This window comes from Nelusetta ayraudi, unplaced genomic scaffold (genome assembly GCF_046127955.1).
Source record: "Nelusetta ayraudi isolate G7.1 ecotype Tasmania unplaced genomic scaffold, CSIRO-AGI_Nayr_v1 ptg000053l, whole genome shotgun sequence".
Classification (NCBI taxonomy): Eukaryota; Metazoa; Chordata; class Actinopteri; order Tetraodontiformes; family Monacanthidae; genus Nelusetta; species Nelusetta ayraudi.
Window position 1 is genome coordinate 6,366,680 of NW_027466103.1, and position 25,821 is coordinate 6,392,500.

Below are 25,821 nucleotides of genomic sequence, written 5' to 3' on the forward strand. Positions count from 1 at the left end.
GCGCTGCTGACTCGTGTTTGTGTGCGGTTATTGCTGCGTGGGGGTCGCCCTCTTTCGCAGCAGATTCAGCGTTCTGTTCGCCGGCCATGTTGCCCTTTTGCATTCCAGTCATTCCTCGACGGCCGCCGCTTCCTCCGCACCCTGGGTCAGGGCCTCGGCACGTTAACCGACGGGTTTTCCACGCTGGCTTATTTTAGGGGTTAAAAAAAAAAGCAGCCCTGAATTTGAAGAGAATAGACGTGAATCTGTGCGCTCTGACTCAACAGCGGTCAGGCTGGTGGCTCGGCCCTCTCGTCTGGAGCGCCGCTCCGCCAGCGGCCGTGGGCCCCGTGGTTTTCTATTGTGAGCTGCTCTTACAACAACAAAAGCGTGGACAAATTACAAACTCTCTCACTCTCACTCCCTTCCTCTCACAACACAAGGGTGCCTGCTCCTTGGATAAATCCTTCCTCTGAGCACTGCCACGGACGTGCAGCGAGCGGTTAATTCAAAGCCAAGGCCTCTGCTTTACAAAGGAGCCGAGGTTTGTTTGGGATTTACGGGAACTCGCTTGCGCCGTCGTCTCCGACGACTCATAAAGAGGGTTAGATGCACTTGACTGTGAGTCAGAAACACAAACATTTTTTTTTGGGACTTTCCTCGACTGGAGTTTTTCACACGGCTGTCTCGGGATTGTGTCGGAGCCAGGATCTATTGTCGGCTGTCACAGCTGAAGTGAAGGTGTTTTCCCAGGCGTTGGTCTGCTTGATGGGGCAGAGCGACAGATTCAATGGATGGAGCATTGCGTCTGTGCTTAATTGCCTGTTTGTGTCAGGTAAGGTGACAGCGCGGCAAAAAAGAAAAAGAAGAAATGAAGAAATATTCTGTTGTTGTCTTTGCGTTTATTTCTGTCTTTCCAGATGTTGCTGACCTGCGAACAGCCTGTCAGCCCTGTCCAGGTGGAAATACTATTTGAACCCTTTCCACCTGCTGCAGATGTGGATGTTTACACGGTCACCTGCAGGACTGCGAGTGAGCGTCTGGTAAGAGCGGCCGACGGGGAGGAAGGTATTGGCGGATGTTCTCGCAAATGAACCCTCCCGCTGTGTGTGAAGGTGCGTGTGGAGCTGGTGGATCGTCGGGTGTGCTCCCCGACGTGCAAAGTAGCACTGGGGTTAGTCGAGGACCCCAGAGGATACGGCGTCACGTTGGGAGCCCACAGGGGTGACGCTGCTCTCGAAGAAAAAGCGTTTCATTTCGGTGAGCATCTGTGAGCCTGAGCGCGGCAGCCAGGATGAAGAACAAGTGGCAGACGTGATGATGATTGAGGCCTAATGATGATATCCCCTCTCGTCTCGTCTCCTGGCCTCTCCTTTCATCTAGTTCCTGTCTCCTCATCATCTTTTTATGTGCACAGTGCGGTGACTACGGCTGCCTTGTCATGGAGACTTGGCAGGCAGGAATGTCTGTCACACTTGAGTCTGTACGATACTCGTGCGCAGTCTGTGACAAACGCCTTCAGCGTCGGCTCCTCAGAGTCCCAGTACACTGTGCGGGGTTTACAGCCTGGCACTCGCTTCAGGGCAGATGTTGGCGTGACGACATTCCTTAAACATCTTGAAATGAGCTTAATTCAGAGGCTCCGCATCGACACAGAAACAGGTAGACGGAGCGCCCTCGCGTTCACTTGAATGAGCGACGCCCATGTTGCTTTGCAGGCGTAACTCTGATGTGCTGTCTTGTCTCGGCAGCTCAGTGTCCTCCTGGCTGGTTGGCCCACGGCAGTAGCTGCTACACCTTGAGACGGGCAGGTCAGACTTGGAGTGACGCCCAGCGCAGATGCACCGATGTGGCAGCTGGGAGTCACCTGGCTGATCTGAAGACCCCCGACGACCTTCTTTTTATATCCTCCCACCTGCTGAAGCACAACAACCTGCTGCTGCTGTGGACGGGACTTAATGACCAGCAGGTAGCCTCACTACTGGGATGTACTGTACACACTATAGAGACAAATACTCTGGGAGTATTGCAGTTTTTCTTAGAAGTGAAAGAAACTACATCATAAACTACCCTATATGGTAATTGTTGTGATGCTTCCCTCAAACTTGAGAACACCCTCGTGACATTTTAATTCCTTTTGAAAAACCGTGTGGTGGGGGAGACAAAGTGTGATGATTTATTTTGGAAAGAACTATTTAATGCTTGAAGATATCATATTACAGTTTGCTATTTCAAATTAAAGGAAAAATCAAGTGGTAACTCCTGATCCCTCCAGCAGCTGGAGGCTGTCAATTCCATGATGTCCTGCGTTGCTCTTTCTTTGCCGTCTTAGGAGGAGGGGCAGCCTGTCTGGTCTGATGGCTCGGCCCACAACTGGACAAAAACTGTGATGTCTCCTCTGCCGGCCAATCAGACGGACTGCTTTGCTCTTCAGCGGAATGCCTCGGGCCCGGGATACTTTCTCACACCCTTCTTCTGTAACATCCCCTTACCCTTCGTCTGCCAATACCAAAGTAACTAACCTGGCCAAAACTCAAGAGTGACACATTCTTTTCATGCATTAACTGTTTGTTTGCTGATGTTCAATGCTGCTGGTGTATTTACATCTCCTCACTTAATTGTCTAAACGCTGCTACAGCCCCTCCGGCTCCTCCTTCGTTTGCCTTTGACTTGGCTCAGGTGGCTGAGCAGCACGTGGAGCTCCGTTGGAGCGACCTCTCTTTCTTGAACTCACGTCACCCTTCGACCCTTGAGGTTTTCCTCCAGTACCAAGAGGAGGACGAGTCATTTCAAGGTGTAGAAGACAGAGAAGTGAAAAAATTTGTTCGGGTCCTCATGTCCCTTTCGTCCAGGGGGGTTACCGTGGCAGGTTTGTCTCCAGGGAGTGTTTACTCTTTCACCCTGAGAGCTGCTCACCCTTCAGGTGCTACCTGGAGTCTGGGACTAACACGGACTGCTTACACCAGTGAGTCTCCCGATTCAGCCTCCAAGTTATACATATGAAAACATGTTATACTAGATACTTTGTAAATGTTGTTGTTTTTTTCTGTCACTTAAAGGACCCCCTTCTCCTCAAAACATCACTGCTGGCCCTACCACTGTCAGTCAGGTTGAGGTCCACTGGGTGCTTCCAGGTGCACAGCTCAGGGCCGGATGGACATTTGTCGTGCATTATGAGGATGCGGACACGAGTCAACAAAGAATACTTGGAACGGCCAATGACTCAGGGATATCTGGGCTGCAGCAGTACACTGCTGTGATTGCAGGGCTCCAGTCTTACAGGAAATACAGGATTGAAGTCTTCACAGTCGCCCGCCATGGGATACCGAGCTGTGAGCAGCAGCCTGTGACTGTGCGAACAGGTGAACAAAAGGCTCCCTTTATTTGTAGGAATTCCTATTGTCATGCAGAGATGCATTTAGTGACACTGATGGTTGTATCGTTCCCTTTACTTGTCCCAGAAAACTCTGATAGTTGGTCATCATGTGCAGCACAGCGCGACTTTAATTATGACTTGCAGATTTATGTTGGCCATTATGGGTGAAAAGCTTGTTAAAAAGAAACATTTTAATTGCAAGATGCCAAAGCTTAAAGGATGGGGAACACAACCAATTATGTTGCCAAAAAGGGCAATACATTTAACTGTCTTTTTCATGATAAGATAAGACAAGACAAGACAAACAAATCCGTTGATGATAGAAAAACAAAATAAAGCCTAAAGGCTCATTTCCTCTGGGGTCTTCAGGGTCAGAATCAAGAAGACATTACAGGAGTGACGTTAATCATATATGACAAAATGTATGGTAAAGCAAAATAAATAGTTTCCAAACAGCTAGTCAAATTTGTGTTTTGAATCATCATTCATTGGATTGGCAGCCTCCAAAACGACCATTTTTCTCATATTTTTTTTGTTGCGAAAATAAATTATTCTTCCCTGTATTGTGATAAATGTATTGAAAAGTGATGTCACGCATCACTTTTCAACACATTTATTTTTACGGCCCAAAAAACCCAGAACATGTTGACCTTTACCATTATGCTGAAAGCTCCACAACCGTCTCCTCTTGTGTGTATTAGCGCTGAGGGCCCCTGATGGTCTGGTGGTGTTGAGCGCGGCTGGAAATTTGACAGTCTGTTGGAAGACTCCACAAGATGGCTCGCCAGATGGTTATTATATCACATCTGACCCGTCCCTTCATTCCACTCCATCTTCATTATGGCTGAACCGCTCCAATGGGGAGCACTGGGGGACTGAGCCCATGTGCATTAATCTGGGCAGATATACTCCAGGTCAGACGTATGAGGTCAGCGTGATCTCGCTGAAAGGAGAGGACAGGAGTGAGCGCGCCAGCGCCCAACACACCACGGGTAAGAGTAACACAACGGCCTGTTAAGGTATCCAATGTCTCTTTATCTATTTTATCTAGTTGTTGTTTATTTCTTCTAAATCTTTCTTTCTTTGCAGATCCATTGCCCGTTCTGGTTGCAGTCCCTCTTTCAGTGGGCACAAACTACACACGCCTGTATTTCCAGCGTCCGCAGTTAGGCGTGATCGACGGGATCCAAGTGTGTGTATGTCCCAGAGTGTGTGTCGACACGTGTCAGGGTCAATGCAAATACGATTGCAACCGGCACCCGCTCCCAGACGGCGTTCACATCATAACCCAAGGCCATCTCAATCCAGGATCAGAGTACCAGCTCAGGGTGCAGAGCACCAGCCGGCAGCGGCTGAGTCGTCCTTTCACCACCAACCCTTTTAAAACAGGTGGGAATGACTGCGTCGTCCTGAAGCGAGAACTGTTCAGGTTGCGAGTGAAAGCAGAAACACTCGCAACATGAACTGATATCTCACTTGATGTTGGCAAAAAAGCCGTGACCTACTTTACTGATCATAAAACACCACCACCTTCACAGCTGTGCTGATCATCTGTTGAGCCAGCATTCGTCTCATGCCCGTGCCAGTCGTGAGGCCGTGCAAACCTAGACTGTTGCCCACTCGGCAGTTCTTGTTAAAGCCTTCAGCCAGAAAATTAAAAAGTGTTTAATGAGCCAGATTTTCAGTCTGTGAAAGTGAGACTCATCAACCTCTCAAAATATTTACCTAATTAGGCAAGCCTCTTGTTAAAGCAGAATTTTGCAAAAGTTATTTTCAATTCTTTACCTCATGTTTCACTTAAACTGTTTAATGTCTTGACCACCTGTTGACATTAAATTGAATTACTCGTCACTTGCTCGTAGGTCTGGCTCCTCCCACCAGAGTGAGGGAGGGTGTGGTGACAGATTCTTCCATTGAGCTGCTCTGGGATTCAGCACCTGGACACGGTCATGGTTACGAGGTCATCTGCCTGAACTGTGATCATTCTCAAATGGTAAACTGAAGAAAGTTGCTTCAAATATGTCTCTAATTTTTGGTTCATGTTCTTGATTTCGGCTCGGCATGTAATTTCCGAGAGTCAAACGTTAATGGGCAGCTGTCTCATAGCGTTTTTTGAGAAACATGACTTATAGTCTCGAGCATTAGCTGCGTTTTGCTCCCCTGGCTACACTGAAACAGCGTTTTATGTTTGTGCCATTTGGTACTGTAATCTGGCGGCATCTGTAATTTGCATGTGTATTTACTCTTTCTTCTGCTTTATACCAGGGGGAGAGCAGAAATAATGCATTTTGAGCACAACTGAATGCATTTTAGTCACGACTCTTGGCTCACAATGGGTTAGAGCTTCCCTTAATCTTTAGACCCGTCACTGCTTAAAAACCATCCCAGCTTTAAATTGATGAGGGTGGATTTCACGATTATTTAGCTGAATATGTGTAAGTTGCACATTGTCCCCATCAGTTTTATACCTAATTGAATGGAATAGAACGCGGATTATGGGACATTGTCAGCTAGATTTATCTTTACATAAAGCCAAAAATCATTTGACCTCTATTATACAATATATTGTCCACATTTCTCTAAATGCACGTATCCTTGAATTGCTTACTGTTGATGTTTAGGCACATTATATTGTACATTTTAAGCTTTTTGCTCGAATCCATTTCCAACGGGGACTAATGCTGTCTTCAAAGTAATCCCATAATACCTGCTCATATTCATGCATGGCTTGTGTGTACTGGTGTGTTCCTGCAGGTGCAGAAGGTTTTCAGTCAGACTGCAGTGTTTTCTAGTCTGACTCCAGGCACACTCTACCACTTTGCAGTGCGAACAGAGAAGGAATCCTTCCCAGACAGCTCTCCTGTCACTTTCAACATCACTGCTGGTGAACAAGCACACAGGCGCTCTCACACACCCTTCCACACAAGCCCTAATCTATATATTCTCACTGCGGCATGTAATTCCTTTTTTATTATGCCAGCTCCAAGCACTGCGGAGGTTTCTCTTGTCAATAAAACCACATCGTCCATTTGCATTAGTTGGCAGAAGATCAAGGGAATGGTGAGCGGACTAATCCTGTCAATCAGAAACGAGACATCTAATCAAGAGCTGATCGTCTCTCATGGAGAGCACGGGTAGGTTTCTCTCAAACCTGTCAACGGAATATTGAACTTTTGTGAGACTGGTAATGCAACACACACAGCGGCTAATTTCGAATTAGACCATTTTAAAGCATGACGGTTAGAGCTGTTTGTTCACAGATCTCACAGCTTTCAAGGCCTCAGTCCTGGAAGCCAATATGCTGTAGATGTGATCAGCATCAGCGGAGGAAGGAGGGGTAAACCTGCCACAATGATCCTCCACACTAGTAAGTTCGAGATTCATCTGGTATTATATCTATGTCCACTACCAGTCAAAAATGTTGCACACATCTCTTTCCTTCCTTCAGGTTTTATTTCACCTTCCGGATAATATTTTATTTGCAAAACATTTTGAGTATTCAACTATTTTCCCAACGGAAAACTGTCCAACTCGATGTTCATATTTTCAGTCAAAGATAGATTTTAGATAGATTTGCTATTTTTGTCTGTTTGTATAATAGATTCCTGCAGCTCTGTTGAACACTGCTTGAGATGACAGTAATTAAGCCTTAGCGCATGGCATCCCTGTGCTGACTGTCGTCTTATCCACAGTCCCAGAGATGCCGCAGGAAGTGACGTTGTCAGAGCAGATAGTGACGTCTGTGTTTGTCACTTGGGCACCACCACCAGGGCAAGCCGATGGCTACAAGGTAACAGATAAACACTGCTGCATCTGTCAAGTTCTGGGGTCACAATCACAGATGGAAAGACACAAATTATTCATTTCTGCACATTAAGTGTGATGAAGTAAAGTGCTCTATGTCGTGGTCCTTTTTCCTGTTAAGCAAGGAGGTTTTTTAGGGCAAGGCGACCAGGTTCACAAAATGATAAAATGCTGCCACTTCCCATTGGGAAAAAAATCATTAAATACTGTCATTGTGTGACTATTTACTGTGTGGCATTGTGTGGTCACCTGATGGTTCCCTAGCAACTGTTATTCGGATTCAGTTACTGACTCTTTAATGATGTATAACCTCTGTTGAGTCCCGTCCAGCAAGAATGACCGAGCACATTACATGCACGCACACTAGCCAGCCACTTAAATGAGCCCCATTGTTGGAGAAAGTTAAAAAAAAAAAAAAAAAAGAGTCATGTATTCATTCACAGCAACTGGTGCATTAAAAGCTACTGAATCATTTATATGTGAATGTTTTTCAAAAATGTTTTTTTTTTTTTTTTTTTTTCAGATTATTTTTGGCTTGCTGTCAGTAGACATGAGATCATGGACTGAGCATCTTGTCCAGAGTACAAGCTTTGAGATGAGGGATTTGATCCCAGGATCAGACTATGGCATCAGCATTCAGAGTGTGCTGGGAACAGACGTCAGTCGTGCCGTCATTAAAGAACTCAGTACACGTAAGAGACACGATTGCACATGAAGGAAAACATCCTCAGTTGTTGTGGGCTCATGCTATGAAAGATATGTGTTCCATTATCTTCTAGTAATGTGTCTCGAGCCTGTCAATGAGCTGTCAGAAATAAAAAAAATAAATAAAAAAAAGGCTGTCCTTTACTGCTTCAGCCTGCTTTAAATCTGTGAATGCACAATCAACCATTTGTGATGTCACAGTGGGTACTGATTGTTCTGCCAGGTCAATGACAACACAGGTCTTTACTCCACCTTTGGAGAGAAGCTTTTTTTGTTTTTTTCTAGTTAAAACATCACTTTCAGAGGAACTGAGTGATTTTTTATTTTCTGGAGAGGCTGTAAAACAGCGGGTTAAACTGGCTGTCTTCCAGAGATCTTGAGAGATTTTCTCAGATAATTAATTATGCAAGGCTGTTCCACTTGAATCCAGGATGAAAAATAAAGATCTGAAAAGGGGATATAATACAGAACTTTTAAATTGTGGCCTAAATCACAAAATGTGGCCTCGGGTTGTAAATAATTAATTGTTGTCATCTTCAGTTCCAGCTGGGTTTTGCTCCCTCCACTTGGCACACGTTAACACCACGTCCATGACTGTAAGTTGGGACGGTGCATCTGGAGAGTTTGACTTCCACAGACTCACTTTGGCCAATGCATCGGTCGAGAGGACGCTGGCGGTGGCCAAGGAGGAGCGGGTCGCCGTGTTCACGGGGCTGCTGGACGGCTGCACCTACAATGTGAGCGCTGAGAGGGTGAGAGGGCTGACAGCGGGAAGCGCTGCCTTTCTGACTGCAACCACAGGTAGAGCATCACACACACACAAGCAGTATTGAGTTATTATGACGCAGCCCAATTCATTCTGTTCCTGAGAATTTACCTCTCTCTCCCTCTCTCTCTCTCTCCCTCCTCTCTCTCTATCTCTCTCTCACTCACTCTCTCTCTCTCCCACTCTCTCTCTCTCTCCCTCCTCTCTCTCTATCTCTCTCTCACTCACTCTCTCTCTCTCTCTCCCACTCTCTCTCCCTCTCCCTCTCTCTCTCTGTCCCTCTCTCTCCCGCTCTCTCTCCCTCCCTCCCTCTCTCTGTCTCTCTCTCTCCCTCCCTCCCTCTCTCGTTCTCTCTCTCTCTCCCTCCCTCTCTCTTTCTCTCTCGCTTTCCTTCATGAGTTCCGGCACAAGTGCGCGGCCTGAGTGTTGTGACCGTGTCTGCACGTGCGTTCTCTTTGCGCTGGGAGCATGCACTCGGTTGTGTCCATCACTATCAGGTGAAACTGCAACCAAACCGGGGAGAAGTCACGCTGCATCCTGCATGTGATGGATATGTTCAGGTACACACATTGTTCAAATGAAGGATCAAATAGCAGGCTTTTAATTATAAATATTTATATATACATATATATATGTATATATATATATGTGTATATATATATATGTGTATATATACTGTATATACATATATATGTATACATAATATTACATTAGTCAATAGGCAATAGTCACTTAATTACTTTATTACCATATTGACCTTTTTGTGTAAGCATGAACAACAAGGCAGCTCAATTAATCTAAATCCGAGCTCCGACAGCTGAGTAATGACTCACTGAATGCAGCCGTCACACAAAAACACACACGCCCTCCTCCCATCCAACAAGTCCCTCCCTATTCCGGCTCCTCCTGACTGCCAGGTGTCGGGTGCCCCTCCGAAACTGTAACCTTACACAGCACACAAGCAGAACCCACCATTGGGTAATAGATCTCATTATTTATTGAGTTGGCCTCATGAGCTCAACTCTGAATCATTCATTTGCTTAAGCAGTTCTCCCCTGAGAAAGAGAGAACAAGCATTAGCCTCGTGCTAATCAAAGGACTAACAGCCCTTCTTGTGCTGCTCAAAGACAAAATTGGAATACCTCAAGACTCAATCCAGTGCCTGGACAGCTGATCCTGGGAACTTTGATAATGTCACTAACAAACATCTGGACTCGGAGCTGCAACCACTAGTCGCAGTGGATTGGCTGCAGTCCCCTGCTAACAATTGGCCACTACACTTGGACACAGCAGTGTTGACGAGGCCTTCAGTCTGCTGTGTCTAAACGAAAGCTAACTTCTTCACTCAGCATGGCCGCCATCACACTAACCATGCTGTTTGCACTCTGCCTCGGAAACTCACAGGTAAGACTTCATCATTGCTGTGTAGATACTGATGTGCTCAAGTGTGGGGCGCATTAACATCTTACACTTGGACTTTTTGTTTTAACATCCTGTCCATAATCTAAAGCACAAACATGGTGTACAACATGGTGATTGTGTTGAACTGGAGGAAATGTTTCAAAATGAATGCATTAATTCATGCATATTGCTAAAGAATTCCTTATAAACGGTACGCATTGGGACTCACCCGCTGAACTCAAGGACCACTGGCTGTACTTAGAGGTATATTGCAGAGTGAAGTTCCAGCTGAGTCTGGTACCCTCACCCTAACCATGACTTTGCTGAATCAATTTTTTTTTTTTTCCCCTAAATTTTAAAGAAGAAAGGCTCATTTAAAAAAAATAGCACAAAACATTAAATTACACAATAGTGCTAAAAACTCTTATGAACTGAGACCCAACTTAAAGGGTGACCCACTATAATTCTGCTAATGTGCTGAACCTAAACAAGCTATTTTCACAAATTGACAATCATGAAAATGTGCAGCTTTCCTTTGTCATTAGGCAAAGTGAACAGACTATCAAACTGGTGTGAAAACAGCTCACGCAAAAACCCGAACATTTTTGTGAGATTTTACTGAAAGGACCAAACTGTGGAACAAAACAAAAGTGGCACAGTAAAGTGCTTTCATCAGAAAATCCTACTTTTGCCAACATTTGCCTCACCACAGGATGAAAAGTGCCGAGGACATAAGGAGACTATTGGGGAATGTTGAAAAACAGTTGAAAAAAATGCAACGTGATAAAACCCATAAATTTCAAGATCACGTCATAATATTTCTCAGAGTCATTGACTTTTATGTGCTCTTTGATGAGTGACGCTTATCAAAAACATCCCAGCCTGAGCATAAGTTTGTGAGGTTGTAAGATACAAGTATCAGCAACAACAGCAATGTGCAGGTAATTTCCTTTAGGTCTATTCTTAAACTGGTAAACTGAACCAGATGCAGGATTTATGATTCTAAAAACACATAGCAAGGTAATGCAAACTAATGCCATGTGCATCGACCATCACTGGTTAAACGTTTAACTTCTCATTTTGCAGCCCACTGACTTTAACTGAACGTTATAAAGCTAATTAATCAGGCCGGTATAATTTCAGTGGTTGGTTATATGGTGGGTAAATCTGCATATAGTCATATTTATCGGTCAATGTGAGTAGTTAGTTTCAGTTTGGTCAGTTTGAAAGCGAGGCTGCTTGCTGCTTGGCTAAAGTTAGCTTGCATGCTAACATTCTTAGCAATCAGTGGGTTTTTCTTTTATTGTTCCTTTAGTCCGATTTTTTTCTTTTCATAGCAGCGCATTGCTGCATTTGGTGGGCTGCACAAACATCTGTCAACTTTCCTTTCAGAACGTCCTGGTAGACACAAAAGGCTAGCTTTGTGTGTATGTGTGTGAAAGCCATTGAACCATAGTTGTGTGCTAATGTACAACAGTAGAAATAGGCTGAAGTTGCATTAAAGTTTAGTTACAAAAAAAAAAAAGATTGGTGCGAGGTTGTGACGACGTGTTTTCACTTACACTCGCAGGCCGACGTGGTGGATGTCAGTCCGGGGACTGAGTATACTGTGACAGTGACGGCTTCCTCCTCCTCTTCCGCCTCTGCCTCCTCCTCAAACATCAGCCCTGGTGTCAGTCGCATGATAAATACCAATGAGAGCGGTGAGATGAGCCACACAAGTACACGCTGCACTGTCTGTTGACGTGCAGAGAACATTTGCTTTTTCATATGTTTTAAAGCGCCGCCAGGTTCACGTATGCCCTCTGCTGCTTGTCCCACAGTCCCCCTATTGAGGAAAGGGGATTGCCACAGTCTGTGTGTGTGTGTGTGTGTGTGTGTGTGTGTGTGTGTGTGTGTGTGTGTGTGTGTGTGTGTGTTGGGGGTGGGGGGGTATTCCCTTCCCTGTTTAATTCCTTTTAGGTAACTTAAGCCAAGCTTTTGAAGCGCAAGATGAATAGGTCTGCAGTGAATGTCAGTGAAATGCCACTGCTGTGTGAGGCCTTATTCATCAGACCTCTGCCTAAAACACACTGGTGCAGACTCGCACATACACATGATGCACGCACTCTCTCACGCAGCATTGATGCCTCACACACTGACGCTGGAATGACGACTGTAACTGTTGATGTCTAGTCACATATATATTTTTTTTGTAACGAATGTCGGCTGTATTTGTGTTCCTGAACAGATGGTCATTAGTTAACAGGCAGGAAGAGGAATGACAGCTCTTTTTCTTTCTCATCTCTTTTTCACACACACACACCCCGCCTCCTGCTCCCTGCCCAGTTCCTGGTCCACCGTCGGGTCTGGAAGGGGAAGCCGTGGGTTCCAACGGTATCCTGCTGTCCTGGACGATGCCCCTCGGTGCCAACAATATTGACGGCTACGTCATCAGGTGGCATTCAGTCAATGTGATTTTTTTTAAGGTGGTGTTTGTGTTGTCGTGAGTATAGTGTCAAGCATTCACTGCTTATTGTGAACTACTGTATAGTCTCTGCATTTGACATGAAAAGTGGACTTTCCACCATTTGATGTAAATGAAAAGAATGTGCACTGATTACAGAAAAATGTACCTTTGTTTGGAAAGAAAAATGTTTTTGCTTTGATTCCATGTCGATTGTGAATACTGAACTGACAAAACTTGAACTTACTTCCGGCAGGTACAAGGAGGTGTGTCCTTACCCAGACCCCACCTTCACACAGGTGACCAAGTACCTGGATATTCCAGAGACGCTGCTAACGGACTTCACGTCAGGCTCGACTTACCATATAGAGGTAGAACATATGATTCAACATCATTTACAAAGTCAAAATAATTGTGTTGCTAAATAGATTCTTGATATTTCTAGCAAGCCTAAAGCTCGGCCATAAAGTTTAAAAACGCCCCAAATCTATTCTATGTCATTATTGAAAAATAAAAAAAATAAAAAATCCTGGTGAGTATTCATATTTACACTCACTCAAGCATCCTGTCTGATGATGTGAATGTGGGCAGCAGACTGTCCCCTTGATTCGGCTGAATGCTGGTAATTGATCCCAATTGCATTATTAATCAGGTAAACAGATCTATGGATGAGCCGCGGCTCTTTCCACTGGCTGTTGTCACTGAGCTTGATTGTGATCGTGCTTATTAGTTTTCTGAATTCATTAACCCACAATGACCTCCGGAGAAATAGACTGACACCCACACAGTGTATCTGTGTGTGTGTGTGTGTGTGTGTGTGTGTGTGTGTGCTCTCATCTGACTTCAACTCTCCTGTCTGTGCTGGCCTACTTAACCACACAAAACACAAAAACTGAGCTCAGAGATTTTCGAGGCAGAGAACTTCTTATTGTAACCCTCTCAGACATCCATTGCTTAAATATTTAACCTGAGCGTATTACTTTAACAGATACTAGTTTCTCCATGCATCAGCTACTCTTTATTGAGCCAACCTTTTTGGGAGTACAAATTATTTATTGATCCATACATGCAAACACAAGGCGCTGGTTTTAAAATCAGCCAAATGTGCAAACAGAAAACCTGGGCTGCATCTGTTCTTCAGGCTTCACAGGTTTAGAACTTGAACTTTTCTGAGAAACTGACCAGCTGTTGTTTTCTTTTTTCTTTTTTTAACCATTGTTTATTATCATGATTGATTGTACCCCAAAGTTCCACTTTCAATTCTCGCAGAAAATGAGCTCTGGATTTGGATTAGTCTTATGCACTAATTGACTAATCCCCACCACCTCCCTCTGTTTGCCAGGTAGCAGCCATATCGTCAGCCCGAATTGGAGCTTTCAGCAAATCATTATACATAAAGACTGCTGAGTCCCGTGAGCATTTCTGCATAATACACACACACACACACACACACACACACACACACACACAACTGTATATTTATGCTCATGTGTGCATGCATCCCCTGCAGCTCCTGGCCTCGTCACCAACTTGACGGCGTTTGCGCAAAACCACACGTTTGTCATGGTCACCTGGTTCCTGCCGCACCGCATCAACGGCCTCATCACCAAGTTTGCCGTCAAGGCCAAACACGCTCGAACTGGACAGACCGTCCGCACGCTGGAGGTCAACGCCGAGGACATGATGACTGTGACGCTGCCGCATTGCAACGTACTGCACCACGCTTCTTTCACTTTTTCTGAATGTTTGAAATCCTGTTTTTGTTTTTTGTTTTTCATTTCCCAACAACAAACGTCTGCACACAGCATTTGTCCAGGAATGATGATTCTCTCTAACATTGCTTCTTCCACGGCGTGTGTCCTGGTGTCATGGTGTTGCATGCTCAAGGATGCAGCAGATATCCTCTCCCGAGCGACTCTGAGCCCTCTGGAGATAACGGCATCGGCTCCTCCCATCACTCTCTCAGCCGTGCCCCCCGCAGCCTCCTGGAGCGTGCCCATATCAGTGGGAGTCGATCAGCTGCGACCTTACACTGCTTATCTCTTTGAGGTGTCTGCCTTCACCTCTGACGGCGAGGGGCAGATTGCCTCCACCATGGTGCGCATGCCGGAGTCAGGTATGACCAGGAAGGGGGGCAGAGATTGTGTTCAGCTCAAGGTCACGTTAGATATACGCGTCTGTTTCCATGAACTGCCAATTGCTGTGTGTTTCAGCCCCTGAGGACCCGCCGCAGAATTTTTTCTTACTAAATATGACGTCCAGATCGATCTCAGTCTCCTGGAATTCCCCCAACATTATCACAGGGAAATTCACCTACATGCTTTACCTCTACGGCCCCACCGGTGAGTAGTCATTTCCCATAAAGTCGCCAGCGTGCGATCAGGCTGATACAAAGCCGTCACACTCCCTGCTCCCTCCCCGGCATCAGGTTACCTGTACGAGAACGGCACGGCAGACACGCGGTTTACGTTCACCGGTTTGACCCCTTACACGAGGTACACAGTGGTGGTGCGAGCCAAAGCTGCTGGTGAAGTGGGTCCAGCAGCTGAGGATGAAATAACCACACCCCCAGAAGGTAGGGAGGACAGTTATGAATGTGACTTTTCTTTTCTTTTTGTATTTGTTTGATCTTCACCCCTGTGTTTGCTCTGTCTGTCTAGCACCCAGCACAGTGCAGCACCTGAGGGCCGTTGCTGAGGACTCCGTTTCCATCCGTGTGAGCTGGAGAAGCCCCGCCCAGCCCAACGGCCCCATCACCCAGTACCGACTGCAGGTTCTGGTCGATGACGTCCTGCTGCAGGACATCACCCTCACTGGAAAATTGGTGAGATACATCATGTCTTCTCTACGATCTACACAATAGGCGTTTTACTGCACTTAAGTAAAAAAAAAAAAAACGACTGAAATTGAAATCCACCAGGAAGTTCAAATGACTTTTGTTTCTTTCTTCCTCTTCAGAATACAAGCGGTTTGTACGAAGATGAGACCGCTGCTCCCCCTCGTGTCCGCGACAGACGTAAGAGATCCGCTGAGCTCAGTCTTGTCACGTTGCCTCTGACTTTCACCGCCACTGTTCCCGATCGCTCCACTCTGCCCCGCGGTGGGCCTACTTCCGACCCCGCACGCTCCAGCCCGCACACCACTCACGCTGATGCTCGACCGACGGTTGACTCCAGCACCAGCAGCAGCAGCAGCAGCAGCAGCAGCCACTCAGCCGCTTCTCGCTCTGACACCCCGAGCATGCCGTCCACCCCCTCCGCCGCCTTCGGGACGTCCTTCTTCTCTCCCACATCGGCGCCGCCTGCAACTCACCCCCCCTGGCTGACCAGGCAGTCGCAGGCCGAGGGCCGTCACACCTCAGGCTCCTCCCCGCTGGCGCCGACCAGAGGTCAGCTCCGCACTTCTACTAACGATGCATCGGTCACAGGATACTTTTCAACACGCAGTGCCTCGGGCGCCGCAGGTGGGGAGCTTTGCGGCGACCATCGCTGCCTGGCCTTCTCTGCAACTGTCGATGGAACCTTCTTAACTTTTTATGGGAGTGCTTGTTCTCTGTGTTTCAGGCACGGTTGCAGTGCGAGAGGAGGTGATGGACGTACTGCCTGACGACTTGTCCTACCTGGTGTCCGATCTGCGGCCCTTCACCGACTACACATTCAGGGTGACTGCTTCTACCATCGTGGGGGAGGGTCCTGCGGCAGACATCGCTGAGAAAACCAGGGAGCAAGGTAGGACGGCAACACAGAACTAAAAATGACCTTCATTTTTTGTTGTTTTTGTTTTGATCCTGTTCATGCGTTTACTTATTTTTAGTCCCAAGCTCAGTGCTTGACGTATCCTATCAAAACGTCAGCTCCACCTCCATCCACGTGAGCTGGATCCCTCCACTCAATCCTAATGGGCGAATTACACATTACACAGTTTATGGGCTGAAGCTCGACAGCAATCAGGCCCTAAAGTGGATGACTAACAGCACCAGTCTACTGATAGAAGGTAGAGTCATCATTAAATCATTTCCATGGCTACTTCCATACGGCCTGTGTTGAATGAGGTTTTTCCTGGTGTTTTTTAATTTTTTCCCCCAGATTTGGACAAGTACACTGGTTATAAGCTGCGTGTCGCAGCTTCGACAACTGTTGGAGAAAGTTCCCTGTCTGAGGAAGACGACATCTTTGCCTTCACACTGGAAGACGGTACAGAACGCTCGCCCTCACTACTCGCCCTTACTGCATTTCATTTTGAGGCTGTGTTGTATATCGCAAATCTCGAGCAACTCCTGACTGGCTCACCACATGTTGTACCCAAAGAAAGACCCGAGGCCAGTGCAATACTTTCCAGGTCCTCCTGGACAACTGATGTTCCATAGCTTTCCATAGTTGCGGATCAATCAGTTCAGGAGTTGAAATAAAGCAAAGTAGTCAAGGATCAGAGGCATTTCTTGCAGGTTTACTGACGGATGAAAAATTGAACAACAACCTGGGGTCATCCAGAATTACACAAAACAAGACAACTACATCCTATGATGCACCGACGATGCAGACAATGATGAACCCAATGATGAACCCATGATGTGCTGGAGTACACGCAGCATGTCAAAAATAGTGTCTCCTGTCCTATGGACATCCCAAGAAGGTGTTGTTCTTGGACCAAATGTACAGCTGCTCTCTTATAAGGAGTGACTATACCCACAGATATAGTCTAGCTGGTCTTGCAACCTCTGACCTGCTATGGCATATTCTTGTCTTGTGGTCACTCGCCAGCTGCAGATGTCCATCTAGGGACAGACTATTTGGCGCTGGTCAGTGCCCTTGCTGCTCAAACCATGTATATTCCATTTTAAACCACCACAGCTGCATTCAAAAAAACAAAACAAACAAAAATCAGAAACATTTTTTGTAAGCTTTTCAAGAACATAATTCAAATAAAGATTCTCGTGTTCAAAAAGGAACAGGAAGAAGTCCAGAAACCTTTCTAGACCTTTTTCAAAAATCAAATATTGCAACGTAAATAATATACACAAATAGCAGATGTAGGTATCTGTCCATGTATGTATTATTATATATGTTTTACACACACACACATATATATATATATACATATATATATATATATATATATATATATATATATATATATATATATATATATATATATATATATATATATATATATATATATATATATACATATATACATATTTATATATATATATACATATTTATATATATATTTATATATGTGTGTACAAGATATAAGAATGCATACATGGACACATACATGCATGTATAATCTAAACATAAACTATGGTTCACATTAGGATCGAATTGCCAATAAGAGTTTTGTTTATTGGAAAAAAAAAATCTTGTGATTGAAGAAGAAAGAAAAAGAGATGAAGATTAGCACATCTGTCCCCGTAGAAGCAAAATAGACCGGAAGCACTTTTGTCCCAAACACATTTTGTCCCGTCCGTCCCACCCTCAGAGCCCAACTCTCCGCCTGGGAACCTCACAGTGGAGGACTCCACTTCCACCACCGCCACGCTGCTCTGGTCTCCACCCGAGAGGCCCAACGGGGTCGTCCAGCTCTACGAAGTCACGTACGAGAACGAGTTCCACTCGGCGTCGATGAACTCCTCCTCCAACAGGATCACTCTGACCAACCTGAGGCCTTTCTCCCATTACAACGTGTCCGTGAGGGCGTACACCCGCTACGGGCACGGCAACCAAACGTCTGACACTCTGTACCTGCTGTCCGGGGAGGATGGTGCGTTGCTGGTGAAAGACACAAGTAAAGAAAAAATCCCTTTGGCGGCGCCATCAACCAACGGCTCGTGTCTGTTTGTCTCCCCAGTTCCAGGCAGCCCTCCCTACGGCCTGGCCTACGAGTCCATCAGCCCGAGCGAGGTGAACGTGACCTGGCGTCCTCCTCTGCTTCCCAACGGCGTCATCACCCACTACAGCCTGGAGCTGTGGAACTCCAGCCACTACCTCAACCTCACCTCCCAAACCGACAGCATCCGCATCGCTCACCTGAGGAAGTACGCAAACTACCGCCTGGTGGTGCAGGCGCACACGCAGGCGGGGCCGGGGAACTACAGCAGCGAGCCGCTGAACATCACCACGCTGGAGGATGGTGAGAGGCGAGGGAAGGGAAAAAGGGGGCGGGGCTTTTGTTTTGTTTTGTCTTTCAGCTCCAGCGAATGGCAATGGCTGGGGTTGTGCTACATTTTGACTTTCCATTTTTTCCTTTTTCCGCCCCATTTGAACAACTCTGCATCAACACAGGGCTAACGATGTTGCTCCACAGGTCCGGCTGCTGTCAGGAGCGCCGAGCGCGAATGACAAAAGTCATTTCGTCCAATGATTCGTGTTGCTCTTCCACTGGCGACTTCTATTTTCTTGATCCTGACAGGACTTTTGCGAGGTTCTAACGTTTCCCGGTGCAAAACCCAGTATATAGCATCATGAGTGATGATGTGCTCAGTATCTGCGGGTCCTTCTCTCTGCTGTATCACCTTTCCTGCCTCTCAGCTCCAGACACACCTCCTCAGTTCCTCCGTGCCCGAAAGTTATCGGACTACGAGGTGGAGTTGTCATGGCAACCACCACTCGAAGCCAGTTCAGACGTACTCTACTATGTCGTCAGAGTTTGGTGAGTTTTGCTAATGCGATTTGACCCCCTTTTCAGCCAACTGAGAGCGCTTTCGCATAAGTGGTTCCATCTCACTGTCAGGAATGAGACGACTGAGCTGTGGCAGAATGTAACAGGGACGTCAGTAATAATTAATGTGGACTCGGAGAGTCGCTACAACGCCTCAGTGTCCGGCTGGACCAGACTGGGAGACGGAGGAGTGATCATTTCTATTAGTTTCACCACCACAGATGCAGGTAACACGCAGGACTTTGACAAATAAAACAAAGAACTTTTTCTCACCAAACGTTATTCTCACGTCTAAATTTGTTCCCTGGCTTTCAGAACCATCCGACCCCCCGCAGAATGTGACTTTTATAAATGTGACCGCCTCCTCTGTCACCCTGCTGTGGCAGCCACCTACTGAACCAAATGGAATCATTACGCGCTACACCATATACTACTATGATAACGACACTCTGACTCAACAGGTAGATGACTCACACTCACTCTGTAAATGGAACACACTGGAAGTTGGCCGAAAATATGGTGCATAGTGATATTCTTTAAGACATTTATCACCACGTTCTACAGTTACTGTTGCCGCCTTGGTGTCTGGTTCACCGCTGTGCGTTTGTTTATTTGTCGGCCTTTTTCTGTCGGCACACAGCTTCCACTACTTTGTTCTTTCTCCCTGCTCTATTAAACCTTGATTTCAGCGAACAGCTGCAAAAAAAATATTCACCATATGCTGCCTGCAGAGCGCCAAACAGGCAACGGAAACGTTTCATGATTAGTTGCTGACACAGCGGGGACTTTGCAGTTAAATAGTCGCTGCTGTAGCTAAGCCAGTAATCACTCCTGGCGAGGACTGTTTTCATACTTTCACCCCGAGTTGACTGGCTTGGCTTTGTGAAAATGCCTCCTTTGGCAGCGTGAACACAATCTTAATTCTCTCTCTCTCTCTCTCTCTCTCTCTCTCTCTCTCTCTCTTTTTCTGCCCTCCACAGAGAGTTCCCGTCTCTGAACTTCAGGCTCTTTCCGCTTCTTATTCAGCCCACTCCTATACTCTGACTGGGCTGATTGGGGGCACAAACTACACTGTGTGGATGACCTCCAGCACAGTGCAGGGGGACGGAGGAGTTCAGAGCGAGCCCCAAACTCTGATCTTACCTGTGTATGGTTAGTCTCTCACTGTTTCTCTTTCTCTCACACACGCACACGTACACACACACACTAACAGATACACAGACACAGTAACAGATACACATGTATTAATGCTCACGTAGGCAACATAGTGAATTAGCAGTAAGAGAAAGGACAAAAATTTAAAATGCTACTCGTGTCGCCAGGAAATGATGGTATATAATTATTCAGAGACTCACTGCAGGGCAAGTCTGCACTCTTTTTTCAAAGCTCTTGAACTTAAAAAGGCAAAGAAAAAAAATTACAAAAAAACTCTGCGATTGAAGACAGCTTTCTGTGTTTTCGTAAAAGGAGATAGCAGTGGTTCTGACAAACTGGCTCTATTTTTGTCTGCCTGTGACACGGCGTCTTGGAGACAGTCAGTTTGTGTTTCCTTTTACTTGGCATGACGAAAGTTGTTAAAAGGGGAGAAAAAACAACACCAACAACAACACACTGTCAGAGGCAGTGCACACCGACCTTTAAATTCAAATTTACGATGACGGTAAAATAAAGCATCTGTGCATTAGTTCGGATCGCAGTTTTTATGTAATTTTAGGAAAAATGGTGCAGAAAATCCACTGAGAATATACCACATATTTCTATGATGTGATTTTTTTATCTTATTTTTTTTACTTGTTAATATTTTGCTTGTGAAGTATTTTCTGTCTCTGACTGACTCTGTATCTTTGCCTGTGCTCCAGCTGTTCAGTACAAGCATCGGACCACCAGGGCACCTTGTTTCTCCCGTACAGCAAGGCCCAGCAGGGGTTCACTCCCCTGGGCTCAGACCCTCAAACACATGTGGCCCCTCACATCCACTCATTCATCTCAAGGATCTCTCAAGTTTTTTTGTTTTTTTCGTTTTTTTTCCATTTGAGTCTTTGAGTCTCTTTTCTTTTCACTTCCCTCATTTTCTTTGCTCAGAATTACTGTGGTTTATTTTAGACTTGGACTATGAGCAGGATGAGTATTTTCTGACTCCCTTTCATTGTCAGTTTATTCACCGTGTCAGTTTCCTTGCGCAACATTTCTTTGGCATTTGTAGGATACTGTGTCTGTAACTGTTTCCTTTGATATCCAACTTTGCAGTGCTTCTGTGTTGCTGTAATGATATCCTGCCATATTGTTCTGCTTGATGTGCCGTGCTTTGTTGGTTTTCCTCATTACCACAATGACTGTGACAGGGCTCATGACTGATGATGATAAGGATGATGTTGACTGGTGCAACGTTCACTTTCCACCCCCAAGCATCAGTTTGGGGTTGATTGATGTCCTTATTTACGGCTTCATAGTGTAGTTTGTTCATCGGAAAATGTTCACAGCCTTCAAACGTCGTTCTCACCCATGGCCAATTGCCACTGACGCCGCTTGTCTTCCTCCTCAGTGCCAAGTGACTCAGTCCGAAACCTGACAGCTCAGATCTTCAGCTCCACGGCCATCATCGTCAGCTGGGACCCTCCCCTGGAGCCCAACGGCCGTCCCTCCTACCTGCTAAGCCTGCAGGAGGCGGGTCATCACCCAGAAGGTTCCTCTCAGGGGACTCCAGCTGTCAATAAAACCATCAAGCACACCACCACTGACAACGTGTTCCTGTTCACCAAGCTCAGGAAGTATTTCCCTTACGTGTTGACTGTTACGCCGGCCACCAGTGCTGGCCCCGCCTACAACCACACCAGCACCATGTACCTTCGAACCGACGACGACAGTGAGTCCGTGGACACATTCGCCTTTGCTGATTTTGTTTCCATCATCTAATGTGACGCTGACACGTTTGGGTGTCTGTTCAGTTCCAAGTTCTGCCCCGGTGTTGGTGTCCACCAGGAACCTGTCGTCATCCTCCATTGAGGTAGTGTGGCAACGCCCTCTGGAGGCCAACGGGGAGATAACAGAGTACACCCTCACTCTGTTTGGCCCTGGGGGATCCAACATAACACACACGCCTGTGACCTCGTTCATCCTCAACAGCCTGCTTCCATACACGGCGTACAACCTCAGCGTTACAGCCGCTACCCGTAAAGGGTCGGGGCCTCATTTGCTCCTGCAGCTGCACACTGATGAGGGAGGTTAGTGTTGTTTCAGAGATGGTGTTTACCTCTCATTTATTTATTTGTAGTCATTCTGCCAATCGTCTGTCTGCATCTGTGTTTCAGGTCCCATGTCGCCTCCTCGTAACCTCACCATATACAACCACACGGCTGTCTCAGTCTGGCTGAGCTGGGAGCCTCCTCTGGAGCCCAATGGAGTAGTGATACAGTACGGCTTCAGGGTCCAGGACCTCATAACACACACCGTCACACACAGGGTACTGTTAATTTCACACCTCGAAAGCTACTCCATAACAACAACAGGCACACACACCACCATGCACTTGAGTCCCACTCAGTAAGACGACACACTTTGGCACAGACCGTGGCGGTAATTTCACACCCGAGGTAGCACCTCGCAATAACACGGGAAGCGTGCGCATCTTTTGCTGATACAGGAAGATTCACCACTGATATCGAGACGGCGATGATTTAATCATTTGTCATGTTTTTCTGCGTGTGTTTGTGCGTTGCGCAAATGTAGAACTCCTCCAGCCCATCCACCACAGAGTACCTGTCAGGCTTCAGGCCGCACAGCTCCTATGAGATCAGTGTTTACAGTTACACCAGAGTGGGACACGGGAACCAGTTCAGCAGCCCTGTGACCTTCACCACTAACGAGTCTGGTAATGCACACACACCCAACAAGACGATCCAACACTGATTGCAGATTCTCAGTGAGCTTCTCACTGCTCAGTATTGATGAGTAAAATATTAACTATATTATCACGCAGCAACTCCAAAGAGGGAGAAATAATGCCGATATTTCCCCCCAAAAATGAGAAAGACAAGTTCTTATGTAAAGTAGCATAAGAACTTGTCTCATGCTCTGCCCTTTCTTGCCCTCTGGCAACGTTGCTAGCCACAGTGCTACAGCAACACTGATTGGTAATTGGACTATTTCCTCCTGAAGGCCTCATTGCATTTCTGCACCATGGTTGTGCTGTAAGACACCAGCAAGCAGTCTTTGGGACAACCGTTGCTCAGTTAATTTGAGGACATAGAATGACTAATTTTAGCTGAACTGCCTCCTACCTCTGTGCGTGCAGTGTCCGATGCTGTGGGGAACCTGTCTTGCTCAGGAGTGAGTTGGAATTCAGTTCAGCTATTTTGGGAGCCCCCAGCCAACCCTAACGGCCAGATCCTTTTTTATGAGATTGTGCTGGAGGTAAAGTCAGGCCCGTACACACACGAGGCCAACGCGTCCGAGTATACGGTGACAGGTCTGTCCCCAGACCGGGAGTATACCCTCAGCGTGGCCGCCGTCAACTCTGCCGGCCCCGGGGACGGAATGAACTGCACCGCTTCCACTCTCTCCGAGTCAGGTAAACGCTCTCTTTCATTGGGCATTTAAAGGTCCAGTGTGTAATATTTTTATGGAAATATTTAATTGAGGCTCGTCCCATTGATTTCAATGAAGTTGCTCACCCAGTAGTGTCACTTGCCATCATGCTTTTTGGGAAAATTACTTTTTGGGCCCATTGGATTTTTTTCCCCACTGCAGTACCTTGAGTGACCACTGGGGAAAATCGTCACGCCACCATATTAACAGTTCTTATGATACATCCATGGTACTGTCAGACGAACTTCCTTAAGAAATCGCGTCAGAGTGAACTCAGAGCAAGACTCTTGCTCTCTATATACTCCTATATGAATGAGAGCCATTCTGAGGGTAGGAAGACCAAATTACTGTTATTGTACTACGGGCGTACACTTTTATTAATGTATTTATGGGCAGTATGTCAAGCTTTTCCCAATATAAAATCATAAATCTAGCCAAATTTTACACACTGGATCTTTAACACACTGGACCAGAGGCCGTCTGTTCACTCCCGCCACTCTGTGTCTCTTCCCAGTCCCTTCCGCCCCACGTGCCCTCGTCGTCGCTGACATCTCCGCCAACAACGTGACTCTGGAGTGGACGGCGCCGGCCTCCGTGCCCGGCCTGCTGAGAGAGTACCGCATCGTGTCCGAGAGGCTGTCCACCGCCTGCGAGCCGAACACGGCGACGTCCTGGCAGGGCGAGCTGTCTCCCAACTGCGTGGACTCGACTTCCGTCACGTCCGTCGAGGTGAACCACAGCGCCACCCTGCAGTCCCTGGCCAAGTACAGGTACTACCGCTTTAAAGTGGCCGCTGTGACCAGCGCCGGCGTTGGAGCGTACACAGCCTGGAGTTATGCGAGGACCCTGGGTGGAAGTAAGGACACGGTGGCGCCGACTGTCGCTTGTCACTCGCTTCACTTCACTTCACGGTGGACTGTGAGTGTCTCTGCTGTCCTCCTCCAGACCCTGACGCCCCTCCCCGAGCCATGAACGTGACCGCCACGTCCAGTGGTCTGCGCATTGAATGGGAAGAACCGACTGTTCTGTCGGGACCCACCTCATATCTTGTGCAGGTTGTGTCATGTTGCAGATGTTGTGAGCAGTGTCGCTTTGCCTGGATCTGTACTCTCGGCTGAAGAACTGAATATCAGGCTGCTGATTGTTCCCCTCACCTCTTCTTCCAGGTGCACAGTCCCAATTTGAACGTATCGACGGTCAGAGAGCCGGGAGAGCTGAGGACGGTGGTGGTGACCAACTTGACTGCGTTCACTCTGTATTTTGTGACCGTCACAGCCTTCACCGGTCCATTAGAGCGTGCTGCTAGTGATGGGAAAGCTATCGGACCCTTTGAATTTCAAACACTGGAGGAAGGTAAATGGACCTTTACATCTTCGTGGCTGCCGCTCCATGCGGAAGTAGGAAGAAAACAAGAATAAGTTCTAGAAATGATGACGCGTCTGATTTTTTTTTTTCCGCAGAGCCCAAGGACCCTCCCAAGAATGTGGTGGTGTCAGTGATTCCGGAGGAGGTGAACCGCGTCAAGGTGACGTTCAAGCCACCCGAGGAGCCCAACGGCAACATCACGGCCTACTTTGTGTACGTGTACGAGAAGGAGAAGCTGGTCAAGAATGTCAGCCTCAATATCACCAAGAGAGACCACAACATGATGACTGCAGTCATCGAGGGCCTGAAGGGAGGTCACAGCTACAGCATACAGGTGGACACGCTCACACACATGACGCATTGGTAGCCCCTTTGGTTTCTCTCGCTGTAATCGATCATCCTTTCCTCACTTTGCCTGCAGATTTCTGCAAAGAACGGTGCAGGTCGCAGCCCGCCCAGCCCCCACGTCCAGATAACTACAGGGATCAAAGGTATGCATCCCTCTTTTTCCTCCTCTTCTTCTTCCTCCTCCTCCTCTTCCTCCTCTTCTCGTCTCCTCTCTGCACTGCTCTGCACAGTCCTCTCTTTGCCTCGGTGCAGCAGTGCGGCTTTAATTGGCAACAGAGAATTGCCACTTCACTTTTTGTGGCTCAGCACAAAAGGGAGCTGGTCCTGCTCTCGTCCGCTTAACGTTACTCAGCGATATTTTTCTGATGTGTGTGTGTGTGTGTGTGT

At 46.8% G+C, this 25,821-nt stretch overlaps 2 protein-coding genes across 7 annotated transcripts in view; both read left to right on the top strand.

The window, feature by feature from the left end:
- The first annotated feature begins 341 nt into the window (after window positions 1-341).
- The window catches only part of ptprq (protein tyrosine phosphatase receptor type Q), a 34,535-nt gene continuing 9,055 nt past the window's right edge, over window positions 342-25,821 (top strand). For 4 of the 6 annotated variants that reach the window (XM_076037990.1, XM_076037991.1, XM_076037992.1 and 1 more), the window contains exons 1-43: window positions 342-814; window positions 900-1,022; window positions 1,095-1,239; window positions 1,363-1,641; window positions 1,731-1,948; window positions 2,312-2,492; window positions 2,618-2,944; window positions 3,039-3,341; window positions 4,057-4,347; window positions 4,445-4,744; window positions 5,218-5,348; window positions 6,110-6,239; window positions 6,336-6,489; window positions 6,616-6,722; window positions 7,048-7,145; window positions 7,683-7,851; window positions 8,405-8,665; window positions 9,030-9,190; window positions 11,602-11,734; window positions 12,360-12,468; window positions 12,734-12,848; window positions 13,820-13,889; window positions 13,988-14,187; window positions 14,365-14,593; window positions 14,691-14,819; window positions 14,906-15,052; window positions 15,138-15,301; window positions 15,436-15,940; window positions 16,041-16,205; window positions 16,291-16,470; window positions 16,563-16,670; window positions 17,959-18,240; window positions 18,328-18,609; window positions 21,680-22,000; window positions 22,083-22,358; window positions 22,446-22,597; window positions 22,864-23,005; window positions 23,429-23,704; window positions 24,236-24,577; window positions 24,667-24,776; window positions 24,888-25,074; window positions 25,182-25,420; window positions 25,508-25,577. In XM_076037990.1, the coding sequence (XP_075894105.1) occupies window positions 770-814; window positions 900-1,022; window positions 1,095-1,239; window positions 1,363-1,641; window positions 1,731-1,948; window positions 2,312-2,492; window positions 2,618-2,944; window positions 3,039-3,341; window positions 4,057-4,347; window positions 4,445-4,744; window positions 5,218-5,348; window positions 6,110-6,239; window positions 6,336-6,489; window positions 6,616-6,722; window positions 7,048-7,145; window positions 7,683-7,851; window positions 8,405-8,665; window positions 9,030-9,190; window positions 11,602-11,734; window positions 12,360-12,468; window positions 12,734-12,848; window positions 13,820-13,889; window positions 13,988-14,187; window positions 14,365-14,593; window positions 14,691-14,819; window positions 14,906-15,052; window positions 15,138-15,301; window positions 15,436-15,940; window positions 16,041-16,205; window positions 16,291-16,470; window positions 16,563-16,670; window positions 17,959-18,240; window positions 18,328-18,609; window positions 21,680-22,000; window positions 22,083-22,358; window positions 22,446-22,597; window positions 22,864-23,005; window positions 23,429-23,704; window positions 24,236-24,577; window positions 24,667-24,776; window positions 24,888-25,074; window positions 25,182-25,420; window positions 25,508-25,577 (8,356 nt within the window). In that variant the 5' untranslated portion in view covers window positions 342-769. Of the gene's footprint in view, window positions 815-899; window positions 1,023-1,094; window positions 1,240-1,362; window positions 1,642-1,730; window positions 1,949-2,311; window positions 2,493-2,617; window positions 2,945-3,038; window positions 3,342-4,056; window positions 4,348-4,444; window positions 4,745-5,217; window positions 5,349-6,109; window positions 6,240-6,335; window positions 6,490-6,615; window positions 6,723-7,047; window positions 7,146-7,682; window positions 7,852-8,404; window positions 8,666-9,029; window positions 9,191-11,601; window positions 11,735-12,359; window positions 12,469-12,733; window positions 12,849-13,819; window positions 13,890-13,987; window positions 14,188-14,364; window positions 14,594-14,690; window positions 14,820-14,905; window positions 15,053-15,137; window positions 15,302-15,435; window positions 15,941-16,040; window positions 16,206-16,290; window positions 16,471-16,562; window positions 16,671-17,958; window positions 18,241-18,327; window positions 18,610-21,679; window positions 22,001-22,082; window positions 22,359-22,445; window positions 22,598-22,863; window positions 23,006-23,428; window positions 23,705-24,235; window positions 24,578-24,666; window positions 24,777-24,887; window positions 25,075-25,181; window positions 25,421-25,507; window positions 25,578-25,821 lie in introns of those variants that run through there. The other 2 variants (XM_076037994.1, XM_076037996.1) reach the window with 2 other exon arrangements.
- On the top strand, window positions 18,640-21,686 carry LOC142896382 (phosphatidylinositol phosphatase PTPRQ-like). Its single transcript, XM_076037997.1, has 5 exons — window positions 18,640-19,128; window positions 19,210-19,364; window positions 19,453-19,598; window positions 20,118-20,289; window positions 20,997-21,686. Exons 1-5 carry the CDS (start codon window positions 18,941-18,943, stop codon window positions 21,170-21,172), a joined length of 837 nt encoding a protein of 278 aa, XP_075894112.1. The 5' UTR covers window positions 18,640-18,940; the 3' UTR covers window positions 21,173-21,686.